Below are 16,436 nucleotides of genomic sequence, written 5' to 3'. Positions count from 1 at the left end.
CAACCTGATGCCCTGATTCAAGGGCAGGTGGCAAGGACATGAACTTCTGCTCAGCAAACACTGTTCTGTAATTCCGAAGCTTTCCCGTCTTGAAAATGGGTTCTTACTCCCAAGATTCCTGCAATTCCTTAAACTTTCCTAGATTCTTGTATCCCTGACAGCGTGACCAACTGGTTTCAGTCCCTTTTTTGTGCTCTTTGCCCCTGGTATTCTTTCACACTGGATCCCCTGTCTGGTGACATGCTTCAGCTTAACTATGCCCTTTCCCTCTTCTTGGACAATTGCCCCCCCCCCCCCACTCTGTACTCCTCAGCAACTTTCCCCAAGTCCCACAGCTATTTCCCACCCAAATGCTCCTACAGAATTTTTAATCTCTTGCTAAACCTCTGAAGCCCACCTCTACCTGCACATTTGTCTCTAGACATATACCCCAAGAGCACAACTCAGAATCCAGTGCTTCCATGCTGCCCTAGAATTCTTTTTTTTTTTTTTTTTTTTTTGGTACCAGGAACTGAACTCGGAGGCACTCAACCACTGAGCCACATCCCCAACCCTATCTTGTATTTTATTTAGAGACGGGGTCTTAGTGAGTTGCTAAGTGCCTCGCCTTTGCCGAGGCTAGCTTTGAACTCGAGATCCTTCTGCCACCTTGTGCCACCATGCCCAGCCCTAAGTCTGTTACAATCTCTGCTCACCTTAAACCTCACTTGGACCATGTGAGAAATAGAGTACTACTATTCCTTCCCTCCTATCCTCCTATTCCAGTCCAGTCTGTCACTCCAGCCTCCATCCCATAATTAAATAAGCTAGAACCAACACTGCTTGGTAAAGACTCATCTGAACATGAGAAATCAAACCCAGGGCTATGCCAATGTATGAGAAAGAGGGGCAGCAAAATAAGGGGTCTTAAGTTCTAGGTATGCCTCGTGAGGTGGCAAGGAACGACGCAGGACAAGGCCCAAGAAAATGAAGACATGTGGCTCTGAAAACTGAGCATCTACAGAAACAGACACCAGGTAGGCAACAGTAACAAATATGAACATTTATTTGGCACCTCATGGCAAAACAAATCTTGGCAGTGGGAAGTTGAAAGGCTAGATCACTTAAATACGCCCATCCTACACTGACCCAAAGGGAGCAAGTCTTCAAGCCACCCGCTCGCACAACAAATGTTTATTGAGCACCTTGACTATTGCATGTGTGCATTCCGCTAGGCACCATGCAGGATGTGAAAGAAGCTGTCTCACAGATGGTATGTCTTCAAGGAGCTAAAAATACCAGTGGACAAAAACAGAACACCTGGAAAAACACAAGTACAAATACTCAACTGTACAATGTCAAAAGGGAAATTTTGTCAAAAAGTAGGATTCTAGAAAGGGTTGGCTGCTGCCTCCTTTCTTCATTCAACGAACATTTACTGAAGATTTAGTAAGCGCCAAGCACTGGGTCCATACTGGTAAGAGAGCCAGGGTTCCTGCCCTTTTGGAGCTTATAGCCTAGTAGGAGATATAAAAACAAACAAGTAAAACAAACAAATATGTAATTACAAGTTGCAATAAGTGCAAGGAAAGAATGAAACGAGCTGGACAAGGTGGTGGACACCGTAATTGCAGGTTCTTGGAAGGCTGAGGCAGGAGGATCAAAAGTTCAAGACCAGAATCAACAATGTGGCAAAACGGGGCTGGGGGTGTGGCTCAAGCGGTAGCGCACTTGCCTGGCATGCGTGGGGCCCTGGTTCGATCCTCAGCACCACATACAAACAAAGATGTTGTGTCCGCCAAGAACTGAAAAATAAATATTAAAAAACAAAAACAAAACAAAACAAAAAAAACCCAAAAAAACAATGTGGCAAAACCTCTTCTCAAAAAATTAAAAGGACTAGAGGATGCAGCTCAATGGAAGCATGCCCCTAGGTTCAATCCTCAGAACCAAAGAAGAAGAATTAAACAGAAAGCAGTAATAAACAGAGAAGACTGTTTATAGACCATAGGTTGGGAAGGCCTCCATGAAACTCGAAGAATAAGATGCTATCCCAGGCAAGAGCATTGGGATAGAGAGCTTAGAACAGCTGAGACACTAAGAGGCCACGGGGTTACAGCATAGTGAGAAGCCACTACTTAATAAGGTTCAAGTGGAAGACAAGGGCCATATCTCACAAACCGGGGTAAGGAGTTTGAATTTTATGAGGTGTAACAGGAAGCCAAAGAGTTCCAAGCAGGAGAATGACATCATCAGATTTATATTTAAAAAACAAAAAGTGGCCAGGCAATGGAACATGCTTATCATTCCAGTGACTTAGGAAGCTGAGGCAGGAGGATCAAAAGTTCCAGGCAGCCTCAGGAACCTAGTAAAACCCTAAGTAACTTACAAAAAACCTGTCGTCCCCCCTCCCCCCCAAATAATAAAAAGGGCTAGAGATGCAGCTCAGTGGTACAGTGTCCCTGAGTTCAATCTCTAATACCAAGAAACTAAAAACTAAAATAATGTCCCCCAAAACATAATGAACAAACAAAAAAACCCCAAACCATTCTGTTATGTGAAGAATAGATTGGAGGGGGTAAAATGGAAATGGAAAAGAATGCCTTAAGAACAGGAAGGTTTCATAGAAGTAGAAATAAAGTTTCTAGGTTTGAAAGAATAATAATGTATGTGGTAATATCCTCACTGAAATAGAATGGGAGGGGAGAGAAGACCACATAAAATCGAAACAAGTCTGACCAAGAAGCAGAGTGCAGGAGCCAAAGGACCCAGCAAAGGGGCACCGCCCACTGACATGGCAGCACTGAACAGGAGGAAACGCAGCGAAAGGGAGAGACATGAAGGAGGGAGACAACAGTGGGAAGCTAGTCCAGAAATCCAGACGTGAGGTTCCCTTTGACGGCTCGGACATGAGAACACTACAGGAGAGGAAGGGACATCTCGGAGAGAAAGCAGACACGGTGGCAGGTCAGTGTGAGGAGAACACCACCCTCCTGGCCTTTTGCCCACTCTCCCCACACACTCACTTCAGTAACTGCTCGGGGAAAAAAGGCCCAAGGAAGCTCTTTAACACTCCCAGGAGCAAAGCATGCAGACCCAACCGCTGATGAAAGGCTGGCTTCCTGCAGCCCAAAGGACGAAGTGAGAAGACTGCTGTCCACAGGGACCCGCGGTCCTGAAGGGAATGTACAGGCACTTCTGCTCACAGTAGAGGGTGTGTCTTTCAGTCACATCTACCTTTTCAAAGCCAAATGAAAATGCCTATGTTAACTAAGGACACCCTCCAAACTCTCACTCTGGGACAAACGGTGTTGGGAAGCGAAACAAACAACAGATATGAGACCATCTCTGAGACATCATTACTACTGTAATAAGAGTGACGACCAAAGTGCCCCGCAGAAGCCCTGGGGGCCGAAGTAACAAACACTAAGAAATCTGCATGCCCTCCCCCACAATAGTACTGTTCATAGCACTGCCTGCCAGGCTCTTTGATTGCAGCCAAAACATTCCTGGCAACAAGTTCAGCCACAGCCGGCTCTACAGGGAGAGCTTCACACAAGAGGAGCTGGCCTGGAGTCCCACACACAAAGGCGGAGATGACGGGTACTGGAAACAAGCCTGGGGGGTCCCCATATCCCTGAGGGGGCAGAACAGAAACTGCATCTGGAAGAAAAAAGGCTCTATCGTGCCTCTGGTGGTCCAGTGGCCGCCAACAGCATGGACGATGGGGAGGTGGCATCACGTGGGAGGGTATCCTGGGAACAGGTAGAGGTGACGGCACAGAGTGCTGCAGTACTCAGACATCTCCTTGCATCGGTGGAACTCTGTGCCAGGGGCGTAGCCTTCACGCTCCTTGATGAGGGCATTCACCTGGAAAGGCAGAGCCAGTGGTCCAGAGTCTGAGATCAGCTTGTGCTTTCACGACAGCAGTCCAACACAGGAGAAGAGAGCCTAAGAGAAGTGGGGCAAGGAAGAGGAAGGGAGAATGCTACGGAGATGCGAGGGCTTGTGGAGCCGGCCAGGCTGACTTACCTTAACCAGCATGTCGGCCACATGCATGTCACAAGCCCTCTCAGAGAACACCTGAGTGAGTGCCTCAATATACCAGGAACCCCGTTTGGTATTCCGCATGGCAGCAGTGCCTGCAACCAGAAGGCATGAAGGTCATGGGGAATCCTCCCCCATACAGGTGACTTCCATGGTATCTTGTAACCTGCAGTATGAAAAACTCAAGCCCAGAGTATACCTTCTGGGTTACCTACTGGAATTCCAAATACCTTTGAGGCAGGCATAGCCACAAATCATGTCAGAGCGAGTGGGCAGTCTCATCCTCAGCATCTCCTCCTTCCCAGCATCACTCTCCTCACACCCGGGCTTCTTTCCATCCTGCTGGTCAACACCGCGATCAGTCTCGTCTGTAGAAAGGCACACAAATTGAACAAAGATGTTACTTTCTCCCATCTCTAGCAGCCTGTCACAGGTAAGCCCAAGTTCCCTATAACCTTGAATGGGAAGAGTCATCTCCAGCTGTTGTCTCCAACCTATGATAGATGAATTTAAAAACAGAAGTTATTACTTTCCCAGCATGCCTCATTATCCAGGGGGTGCCTACTAGGCCAGGCACTGACTGCACTCAAACACATGCATATATACACGGCGAGGCAAAAAAAAATCATCTAAGTTCAATTGGAAAAATACCTAGAAGTCACAGTGCTTTGACTGTAAAAAGCAATAGAATATTGACACACTCAGTTTTATTACATAAGCAAAAACCAAAAAATGCTATATAAAAATCATAACTTTAATCTGTATTATCGGTAAAATAAGCTATAAAACTAATCATGATCAGTAGTTCCCATGGTGATTTTGATATCTTTAAAGCACTTACTACTTGTTTAATTTTACAAGATAAATTATAGCAGGCATCTAAGATTTAAGAGAAATTTTTTTTTTTTTAAATATTTATTTTTTAGTTTTCGGTGGACACAACATCTTTGTTTGTATGTGGTGCTGAGGATCGAACCCGGGCCGCACACACGCCAGGCAAGCGCGCTACCGCTTGAGCCACATCCCCAGCCCCTTAAGAGAAATTTTAAAAAGGAAGAAATTAAAATAGGAATAATTTATTTTTTTCCCTCAAAACTGAAAAAAGAACACCATCATTCAAGCTCAGTGGTAGTGTCATAGCATCACTGAGCACATGCCCAAACTCTTTGACTTAGAGCTTATCTATCCCAAGACAGATTCTTATTTTCAATGTTGCTGTTTCATTTGGGGGGAGGCAGGAGTCCTGTTGGTAGAAAGGGAGACAGGGAAGACCACAGGTCAATAGCAGAGGTGTGTGCTCTTTCATAGTATTTCCTGCTCCATGCAACATTCAAGAGCCTGGTGAAAAATTGTGGAAAAAAGGACCAAGATTCATTGATTCAATAATAGGTCACTGAGCAACAGCCATGTATCAGATGCTGTTTTATATGAAGCCCTAAGGATATGGTAAAGGAAAAGTCACCTTATGAAACTTCCACTTCAATTGAGATGTTAGTCAACTTGGCAGGGGTCATACTTTCATAGACATTAATTATATTATCAAATGTAGCAGAAGGAAAGCTCAAATTTTCAAAGGAATAATCAACTACTGTTCATCCTTTAATGAATACAGTTTTGAGAGACAAGGGGAAGAGGAGGAGCAAAGATTCAGATTACCCCAGGAAAGAGCAATTGCCCTATCCAGATTCAGTTCTGTATTCATCTCTGAATTCAGAAGAAAATGACCACTAATGTCCTATTTATTTCACTTTGCTGGTTATGACTCCTAAAGGAAATGGGCCAAGATAAGAATGTCCTTCAAGAGACAGGGAACTCCTTTTTTGCCTTCATATCATAGATCTATCACTCAGTAAATGCTACTGGTTCTTTCTTTACAACATCTCCTAATGTTTTCTATATTACTGCTATAATTTCTTAGGCAGGTAAATTTTCATTCATTCATCAACATTTGTAAGTGCCACCAGGGCAGGCAGTGCTCTGGACTTGGGAAAAGCACAGTTAATGCAAAACTAGGTTTGTGTTCTCATATGCTCTTAGAGCAGCTCCCTCACATGGTGACCTTCCTGGGGGAAACTCAACATATTATTTCTTTCTTAAGCTCCCAATAGCTCCATACTGTCATCTGTTGAAGTTCAAAATCTCAACTATGAGTAAAAGTTTGTAATCAGCTGGACCTACTTCCTGTGATCATACACACCACAGAAAATGTCAGCTTTTTAACTGGATCCCACAACTGGGGTTAGGGGGAATGTGTCCTTTTACTCTCAGGTGCTTGTCACATTATACTGTTCCTTTCCCTTGGAAAAACTCTCCAAAGACTTTACCAAAGATTTACCTATGTAAATCATATATCCTGGATCCAAATTAAGCCTTACCCTAGCCACAAAAGTCTTTTCATACTAACTGCACTTAAAATGATGTATTCTTACCAAGTATTTCCTCATAGGTGTGGTTTCTAATTTTGCTCATGCTTGAGAACTAGTCTCAAGCTACTAAGTGTATATTTGCTTTAGTTTCCAAAGTAACTGCTAGGCTCTAAAGTGAGGCCACATCCTCTTTTGCTTCTGTGATAGTATCGGGTGTAGTATTAGTCATGTTGTAGGGCCTCAGTAAACTACATCTTTGGTGATATCAGATTAGGAAAATAATGTTAGCTATTATATAACAGCTTAAAAAATGTGAATGGTTGGACAAAATGGACTTCAACCCAAACTATAAGCCCCTTGAGGGCAGTGACCACATTCTAACAGTAATAGCTAGCTTTGTAGATTTACCCTAAATCAGGTACTGTGTAAACTTGCTTTTTCATGCACTATTCTATCTAATCATCACAACCACCTTATGAAATAGGTATAACTGTCTACATTTTATTTAAAGAAAACTGAGGCGAAGGAATGTCAAGTAACTTCTTTAACTTCAAATAATTACTAAGCAGCAGAGTCAGAATTTGACTCCAAATTTAGAACTCTTAATTACTACTGTTTTCCTCCAGGGTGAGAAGCAGGCCTGTGGTGTCTTCTGAGCCTTGTCATGCAGGCCTGCCTCTTAAAGGGGTAGAACAGACTGCAGGAAAAAAAAAAGAGGGACAGAAGCAGCTCAGGAAAGTCCAAGGTTGAAATGGAATCTGTATTGTTATCCTGTGTGGTCCATGAATGATAAAAAGGAAGCAAGAATGGAAGTGTAGGTGAACAGAGAAGTACAAGGGGGAAGACAGAAGGAAAGAGAAAAGAGGAAGGAGATAAAATGTGAAGAGAAGTAGGAAAAGAGAGACAGAAAAAGGGGCGAAGACACTGACAAGAGAACTCTGAGAACAGGCTATGGTGGTGCACAGAGAACTGACCAGCCTGAGAGCCAGGGGCTGCCCAAGTCCCAGCACACCCCATGCATTGGGAGACACTTACAGAGCAAGAGAGGCGGTGGCAGCAGTGAACAGAAGGAGGTGCCCAAGGGATCCAATAGCACCTGAGAGGAGCAAACAGGAAAGTGAGAGCTGGTGGAGGCTGCCCAGGAGCCATTACCCAGGTGCCGGTCTGCCAGGGCACTCACCTCCACGGCAGGCCTGGATGAAGAACATTTTCGGCTTGTTCTGTAGGCTTGGACAGTTAGCGTTGTCAAAGAGCCGAAAAACCTCTTGGAGCTGCGGAGAGAAATAAAGGAGAAGAGAGGATAAGTTGTCAATAAGGACTCCGGAAGTCCTACACATACAACAGTAACTGCTGCTATAAAGGAGGGCAGGCGGGAAGTGACGCAGCTTAGGTCCAACTGTCAGCTTCCCCTAGATTACACACACCTGCAGCAGTTTGCCGTCCACACCATAGATGCTGCCCTCCACACCATGTGAAAGGAGTGCCACTATGCAGGAGTCTGTGACACGGTGTGCAGGTAACTGTGCAAAATTCTGGAGTTTCTCTTGCATTTCCTAGAAGAAAAACACCTTTAAGAGTTGTTTACTGACATCAGCATCAATATAAATACCAATCTCTAGTTTCTGTTTGAAACCCTAAGCTATTAAAGATAAAATGTTTTCTGTATATTCCTGTAGCAAATGATAAGTCACCCCTTTGAGAGGCTAAAGAAAGCTATGCACTTGCCAGAAAAATGCACAAGAATTCAGACACAAAACTCTGCATATAGATTCACAGACTCACTGGGAAAGGTTACAAACTCCTAGACTAAAGCAAGTCCCTAATGAAGCTATTCCTGAGCTGGTCAACTGTAATTTGTTCCCTGACAATGAACCAGATCCTTCATTTGAACAAATGACCTTACAAATGAAACAAGGGGGACCATTATTCAGCTACAGGTAAAAAACATTGCTCTGTGACAGGGTTAATATCATCATGACAGAAAGCACAGCAGAATTTATATGTTTCTTTCTGTCAGGGACTACAAATATCCAAAAGACAATGACAACGTCTGCATAAAACATTTTGCTTAAGGAAAGCACACTGTGATGGACGATTCCACACAGGGCAGACTACATATGTGAATTCCGATGTTAGTCACCTAGGAGTGAACCAGGGTCCGTAGATTAGAACAATGGTTAGCCTCTTGAGGCTCCAATTTCCACATAATAGGAAAATAATTACAAGCAAATGTTCTTAGTTTGTGAAGATTAAATGAGCTATTGCACAGAAAGGAATCAATCACTGTGTTTGTCATTATAACACGCATGTCTAATAGAGTAATCATGTTACTTAAAAAAAAAAAAACCTATTATGGATCAATCTTGTAGTTTGAATGAAGATCTTGTTTATCTTGCACAAATGCCTACAGGAAAATCACTAACTTAAACATTTGGTTCATCCACCAGAGAGTTATATATTGTCTTATAGTATAATAATTTTCAAACCTATGTCTCTCTGGGTCTTCTCTCGTACCTGAGATAAGCAGAGAGAAAACAAATTCATTTGATTATGAATTTGAAGAAAATTTAATGAAAATATGCTCTTTCCCATATATATTTACCATCCACTCATCCCATTAAAGACCACGTTAGTACAATATATTTTACTGGTTCCCAAAGTGTGATCCCTAAAGCAGCAATAGCAACATCAGATAGGAACTTGTGAGAAAGTTTCTGCTGCAAACTGTTAACAAGCCCTCCAGCTGATCCTGATGCTATAAGTTTGAGATGTATTGATCTATTTGTTTGGAATAATACTTCTGTTTGTATATAATTGAAATGTAATATAAAAGAGTTAAATGCATGGCAACATAACTTGAAATAGACAATATTGAAAAAAAAAAAACAACTATTTTTTCTATCTTTGGGGTAAATAGAAGCCAACTATAATGGAAATCTTAAATTAATAAAAGATCCAAAATTAATCTGTTTATGAAACACATAATTTCAAGAGATAACATGCTTGTGACTGTTCCTTTAGAGTTGACCATTAGTAGAATTGAACATGTAATAGTTAAGAAGTTACTTTTGCTTGAAGAATGGAATAAAATATATACCTGGGCATCTAGTCATAAGTATTTTCAACTTCATAAAATTATTCGGCCAGTAAATAGAGTATAACAAAACTCAAAGTAAGAACATACATACTTTGTAGCTAAACTTAATAAGATTAAACTATTCAACAAATGCAGATTAGTTATTTGGAGGAATTTTTCCACAAGTAGAATAGCTTAAAATAGGATCTGTAGATTTATTTCTGCAGTAGTTCTATAAATAGCGGGGTTCTTAGCTCTTGGGTGTGTTTTGGCTGGGGGTTGGGAAACATGTGAAAAGAACCTGTGAATCCTCTGAAATTACACACAAATTATAAGGATGGCTGCATTTTCCAGGGATGATCCAGCCTGTCCTTACATTCTCAAAGCAGTCTGTGATTGGAATGTAAGTTAGAAGACATTAGCACATCAGAAAAGGAACTTTGCCACTTCAAAATGTATCTCCATTTCTTAATGTCCGCATTAGGTCTAGCAACCTCCTGAGGTACAAGGTAGATGCAACAATGCAAAGAGATACTGAAAATAAACCTGGGCGGAGAGAGTTCTGGTGTTCTCTTTGGCACTATCAACAGAAGAGTGTTCACTATGATTAACTGTATTATTCCCTGTTTTCTAATGGAATTTAAAGTCAAAATGTCTGACAGGCGAAAAAGAAGACCTTAATGTTTTTTGGTGCTGAAAAATTACACAAGAGTAGTCTCTTGAGAGGTTTACCAGGAAGCAGCACGCAGGGCAGATGCCCGGTGCATCAAATTATGACACCCACGGTGATCACCTAGTTTATGACTCACGCAGCTCTTGCCTACACACTCTTCTCCCTGCCTAGATGCCACCACTCTCCTCTGCCTTAGTAGCCTCTTTAAGTCTCACCTGCCTCATTTATCCTTCAGACCACATCTTCCCAGGGGATTCTTCCTCTTTGCTCCTACAGAAAATGGTGTCTCTAATCCTGTTTGGTCTTTAGGAATATAAAGGGATGCATTTCCTTTTCAGATGACATTAAGACTCCTTAATCTATCTCAAGTCCCTTGAATTCAAGGCCCACATTTTAAAAATTTCTGATAGCTAACAGTCCCCCATTATAAGGTGCTCAAAATTAAGCCTCATTGCAACTCTAGTTATAGAACACTGTTCCCAGAGAATGAGAATTCAATAGGTCCTTGAATCTGCATCAGGCTTGCCATAAATGAAATGGCATTTATTAAATCTACTGAATGTATCAAAATACAGCAGTAAACAGCTGATTTGGTGACTCAGTATTGTATCTTTAACTATTATGCATATAAAATCCTTTCTCAGTTGTGTATGATTTAGAAAACCATCACATAATAGACTCCTAGTGAAATGAATGGCTGAACCAAAACCTCTGAGGAAACATACACAGTGTACATTTTGTGTCAGTGACCTTGTCACAGGACTCCCTCTGTAGTGACTGGTACACAGGCTACCCTTGTCCCTGCATGGCCAGCAGGCCTCTCTGGCAAGTGTGTGACCTACTTCAGTACAAGACAACCGAAGATGCTGTTCTGCTTGGCTCTTATGGTGAAGCTGGCAAAAACACCAGAGGACAACATCTAGGTACCCGCTGACGAAAATGGCTGCAGCCAAGTGACAGCAGATGCATAACTATTCCCACAGAAGCAGGACAGCTGGGGAACAAACAAAGGACACAGAACAAATGCTAAACAGAAAACCAAGATTCTTTGCCTCAACAGGACAAAGTGAATCTCCTAGAAATTTTAATGTCACCACTAACAACCCCAAAGGCAAGTTTAAGGAAGTATTATTATGGAATCAAAATAGTTCATAATAAACTTGTATATAAGTGACTGTTAACTTCAAGAGAAATTCTAAAGGCAATGAAATCAGTAGTGGTGCAGCTTGGTCACTGAGGTTAATGAGGAATAACCCCAATGAAACTGCTTATGGTCTGAGAATCTAGTCTGGAAGCAATCTACCCACAAAAGGACTTGGGGCCATAACCCCATAACATATGGGGAATATGATTTGAAAGAATTATACCTTCTAAAGTAATCATTTAACAAATAATTAAGCTCCTAAGCAGTGGTATCAAGCAAGAATAAATGTCCTGCATAGTCCCAGTTTATAAATATCTTTTCTGAGTTAGTTAGGGTGAATCCCAGTATCTCATCACTTCCTGAGAGGCTGGGAATCAAGTTTCTGAACATGTAAAAGTGAGAACCTAACCCTGGACTATTATTACTCCATGAAAGCACAGTTACTCTGAGATGTCAACACTGATACAGCTGGATGGTTCTAATTCTTTTTTACTAGATTGCAAAGTGAAGAGCACAACAGTAGTGACGCTGTGAGTACATAACCTCTAAGACACATCCTAGCAGGCACAGAGGCAGCAGACTTGTCTGGCCCCCACGTGTTGCCCAGTCATCTGATTTACATGCCAGTCTTTCCAGTCTCAGGTACCTGTGCAGTCTGGTCATGTAGAACATGGACATTGTAGCCCAAATGTTTGAAGAGGGTGACTAGAGTACTGTGGTCCACATCCCCTCCAGAGCGAAATTCCAGTTCTTTCTCTCCAGTGAAGAGCACATTACTCAGCACCAATGCCAGGCCGCGAGGCCGAGACTGCAACCTGTAGGCCTGGGGAGTGGGGGCAAGTTAGACCATGAGCTTCTTAATGACAGGAACTATGACACCCTCACTAGATTAGGCATCCCCCACTCCCAAAGACATAATCTTCTTAACTTCACCAGGTGAATAGAGACCCACTCACAGAAGGCATCCAACCAGCAATGACTTTCTGACTAATAAGGCAGTTAGAAAATGCACATGAAAACTAGGTTCAAAGACTCATGAAAGAGTATCTAATTTCCAACTTTCTTGCCATTACACAAGACTCACCAACTGGCAGTGTGTTTGATAAAACTCAGGAGTGCAAGGCTTCACCTGAAGGCAAGGAGGACCATCTCCATTATCTAGGGAGTGTTCCATAGTGTCTGTGATACAAAAAGAATGCAAAAAAACTTGTATATAATTCAAACATCAATTCTAGCAGTTAATTATAATATCAGACATCCCTCTGAACTGAGGTTTTGATAAATTTTGGTCTCTTATTCCCCTGACTGGTAAACTCCAAGAGGGCACAGGTGCTGTTAGCTTCAGCTCACAGGGGATCCTCTACACTGGGCTTAGGAGTAGTAGGTACTCAACTTGTTTAATGTCTGAAAAGGTGATCTGATAAATGCCTGTTTTTAACCACCAGGCTACACAATTAGTAGGTTGGTAGCCCCAAACATAGTCTTTTCTCATTCAGTTTTAAAGAAAAGACAAGTTAGTTGGATAGAAATTTTCTACCAATATAAGTTGCTCAACAGGCCAATCATTATAAAGAATATTAACTGTGATGGAAGGGAAATGGGCCCAGCTAATGCACTATTTAAATTATCCTACTAGTCCTTAACAAATTCACTGAAGGAATTGTTCCCAGTATGAAATATGTCTTAGTTAAGGAAAAGTCAAACACTAGTCAAAAAAAGAGAAATCAATGTGTGAGACTCCTTTTAACCCATTAATTCTCACCTGATGACAGGCGGAGCTGCTTGTGAGGGGTACAGGACTCACATACTGGGAAAGGGAGATTCATGTCGTAGTCACAGCTCAACTGTAAAAAAATTTTAGGACTCACCATGATAGACCTTAGGGAGAAGGTTCAGTCCAAATAAAATAAAATCTAGTTTCCCCACCCTGTCCCCAAAAAGTCCTTTCCAGCCAGAGTAACCCTTCCCCAAATCTCAACATATCCAGGGCTCCATACCGGTGGGAGTACGTGCTGAAGACCAGAGAGAGTGGTGAGCAATAGATCCTCCAGGTGCCCCTGCTTGGTCTCCCTCAGTGCTGCACAGAAAGCATCAAAAGCCTGGGGTCCCCTCTTGGGCAGCAAGTTGAGGAGTTCCACATTCTGGCTGAAACTGCCCACTTTGGCCTGAGAGACCAGAACAAACTATGAAATCACAATTATCTAGTTATAATCCCATTTTTTACATAAGCTTTCTAGTAGTTTCCTCATTCATCTTAAGAATTCCTTTTACAGAAAAAGTTATGTACAGGTGAAGTCTTTTCCATTATGTCTTTTCTTTCAAATTCTCTATAGTTAGGAAGGCACCTGCATATCCTTAGCAAGGCATCATGGCTTTCCACATTTTATCATCTTCTATTCCTATCCCTAAGATTAATTTATCTCCTTGCCCCTCTCTTTTGCCTCCAGATACCTGGATGAGCTCCCTCATTTCCAGAGTGATGATGTCCTTCTCCAGGAGATGTTCCAATAGTTCACTCAGCAACAGCTGTTTGGCTAGCACCACTCGGTTCTTTTTCAGAGTCTCCTGATGGTCAGGATGCATACCATAAACCACTGATATCCTATAGACAACAGTAAATGAAAAGGCAGTCGAGTACAAGTTGGGACAAAGAGTAGAGGAAGAGCCATGGACAAAATAAACAAAAAGGGGACTTACAATAACAAAGATTAGGCTCATTATACTGAATTTGGTTAAAATCAAAGATGTACTAAGCAGTAATAGTACACCAATCCTAAGGGAATAATGTAAAATTCTTTGGGGAGTACATGCAACTGAGGCTATCTGAGATGAACTGTCTGACTGTGGGATAAAAATATCTTGATACCAAATACAAGCACACATATATTTAAGAGAAAGGATATATCTCTGTCAGACAGACCAATATTAAGAGAGTTCCAGAAAACATTCATATTATTAATCTAAAAGTAACGTAAGTTTAAAATGACCTTGGGTGAGGAATAAAATAATTTAATACAAAGGCAAAATCAGAAGCCAATGGCCAGATTTAATAGTCACATGCTTTCTAGATTACTTACACAAACGAAGTTTTTTAAAACCTTTAAGTTACTGTGACAAAATGACACTAGAAATGATCAGAATCCTATCAGATGTAGTGATGAACAGTGTCACTTGAAATTATACTGCAAGGTTAAATTACTTTGGTAATAGATATCTGTATTTCAAAGATTTTTTAGTGTTTCTATCAATTTGGGAAGAGACCAACTTCTGCTTATGAATTAAAGACTCCTATTTCCGATATATTATCTAGGTGCCCTTGTATGTAAATGCAGAGGTCTGCTTAGTTTTCAAATACACAACATTAAAGGCTTGTTGGCAGTGAGAAAAGAAAAAAAGGTCCATCACACAACCTAAAACCTAGTTAATTAAACCTTCATCCTGACTTCAAAAAATAATAAAATTTACAAGAAAAACATGCATCTATAAAATGGATGTACTTGGACTAGATATTTATAGTTAGAGGGAAAAGCAGAGTCTGAGAGGAATTCAGATATCCAAGAAGAGAACAAGTGGGCACCTAAGACAGAGGAGATATTTAGAATACTCCTGCTATTCCAAATGTGGTTCATAAGTAACAGATCTCTTTTCAAAGCAGCAGATCTCTTATGATTGGTAACAACCCTAAGGAATTTGAGATAAAGATCAGTCTTTAAAACTTTCTCTTCCGATAGTTTTCACAAGGGCCATTCCCTCTAGGTCCTCTCTGCCTACCATGCTTCTATTTCTTTTGGAAGACCTTTGGCCTGTCCTTAAAGTTGATACTGAATTAGGACTCCCCAAAAAGACTCTCCTCCCTAGGCAATCTTATCCATTCTCACAACTTATTCAATTTCCCTCAAGTACCAGACTTGGTACTTGAATTTTCAACCAAAAACTTATCGGTTTTTATCGAAAACGTGGTCCACTCTCTGCACACCTGCTCCCAATGTGAACTTTTCAAAAGTTTCCAAACCTTCAATTTTTAAGACACAGTTGCAAGGTGGGGGCAGAGAACCAAGGGAGTCCTAAAGTTTTGATTCTGTGTGCTTCTGAAGGTGCCTATTCCGAAATTCTGGGTTAATCCCCAGTCCTGGCCCTGGTTTGGACCAAGACCATTACAATATATCTTTCTAGTTACATCTGTCTCATTACAGGAAAGATCAAGGCAGAAGTGGCCACTTGCTCTGAGACTCAGGAGCCTCCCAATCTTCCCAGAGTACTTAAACTTCAATGCCTATGTTGAATTCTTCTTAAAAACTTGGTCATTATATGGAAAGCAATGCAGGTCATGAAACTGTCTATCCAAATCAAATGTATATCAGGCAGAACACTTATGTCTGCAGAAAGGCTCATTGGTTTTTAAGGAGAACAGTTAGTTCCTCCTCATCACCCAGAAGAAAGGATGGAGACCAGCAGGGCTGCAAAGAGCTATCCTTATGCAGAGCCCCCAAGAGGTGGACAAAGGGAGGCTGGGGCAGTCTTTGCTCACGAAAGGCAAGGCCAAGAGGGCTGCTCGCGCGCCCCTGCGCGGGGTTTGGCTCGGAACGGCCCCGAAGGATCCTCAGGGCCTCCCATCCTTGGCAGCTAGCCCGGACACGGCTACTTTTAGGGCTCCAAGAACAGGGGGCGACAAGACTGCACACTGGGACCGCGCGGTCCACTCTCCTGGACGCCATGAAGGCCCCAATGACCCCTTCCCCTCTCACCTGCGCCTCCGGTCAGCAGCCATTAGCCCCCTTTGCTGCAGGGCGGGAGGGGACCCTGCGCTCGGCGCCGCCATTTCCCGCTTTTCCCGGGCTGTGCACGCACCGCCCACAACCCAAACAAACCCAGGGCCGCCACTTCCTCTGCATCCCTCCCCCGACCTCCTGGGCAATCGCGCCTGCGCCTACTGCCCCTAGCCCCGCCCCGCTTTCAGGCAGGTCCGCCTTCGTGATGGTGCGTGCGCAACACAGAACTCTTGCCGGGGTCGCGCCGTCTAATGGGAAGAGAGCAGGCGCCGGCGGAACTGGAAGGGGCGGGGAATGGCTGAAGCCCCTCCTACTGAAGAATCCGACTGGCCATCGGCTCCCGCGGAAATCAAGGCCTCCTCCTTTGGCTCCTCCCCCCCCT

General features: G+C 42.6%; 1 protein-coding gene across 4 annotated transcripts; it reads right to left on the bottom strand.

Annotated features, from left to right (window-relative positions):
- Positions 1 to 1,027: 1,027 nt before the first annotated feature.
- On the bottom strand, positions 1,028 to 16,194 carry Casp2 (caspase 2). 4 transcript variants are annotated; one of them, XR_009225858.1, is made up of 12 exons: positions 16,031 to 16,192; positions 13,737 to 13,887; positions 13,283 to 13,450; positions 13,048 to 13,129; positions 12,370 to 12,464; positions 11,932 to 12,108; positions 7,817 to 7,945; positions 7,573 to 7,663; positions 4,257 to 4,394; positions 4,012 to 4,121; positions 3,006 to 3,849; positions 1,028 to 1,784 (listed from the first exon to the last, which is right to left on the bottom strand). XR_009225858.1 is itself a non-coding variant. In XM_046434123.2 (12 exons), the coding sequence occupies exons 1-11, from the start codon at positions 16,102 to 16,104 to the stop codon at positions 3,718 to 3,720; spliced, it is 1,347 nt and encodes a 448-aa protein (XP_046290079.1). In that variant the 5' UTR covers positions 16,105 to 16,193; the 3' UTR covers positions 1,028 to 3,216; positions 3,669 to 3,717. The 4 variants fall into 4 exon arrangements, 3 of the variants coding, with proteins under 3 accessions (XP_046290079.1, XP_046290078.1, XP_046290080.1); XM_046434123.2 differs by having other exon boundaries at positions 1,028 to 3,216; positions 3,669 to 3,849; positions 16,031 to 16,193; XM_046434122.2 differs by having other exon boundaries at positions 1,028 to 3,849.
- Positions 16,195 to 16,436: the final 242 nt, after the last annotated feature.

Source organism: Marmota monax, unplaced genomic scaffold (genome assembly GCF_021218885.2).
Source record: "Marmota monax isolate L192 unplaced genomic scaffold, Marmota_monax_Labrador192_F-V1.1 WCK01_AAM20220418_F8-fsc00122, whole genome shotgun sequence".
Lineage (NCBI taxonomy): Eukaryota > Metazoa > Chordata > Mammalia > Rodentia > Sciuridae > Marmota > Marmota monax.
The sequence above is the reverse complement of the archived record's forward strand: the minus strand, read 5'-3'. Positions and strand labels throughout refer to the sequence as shown.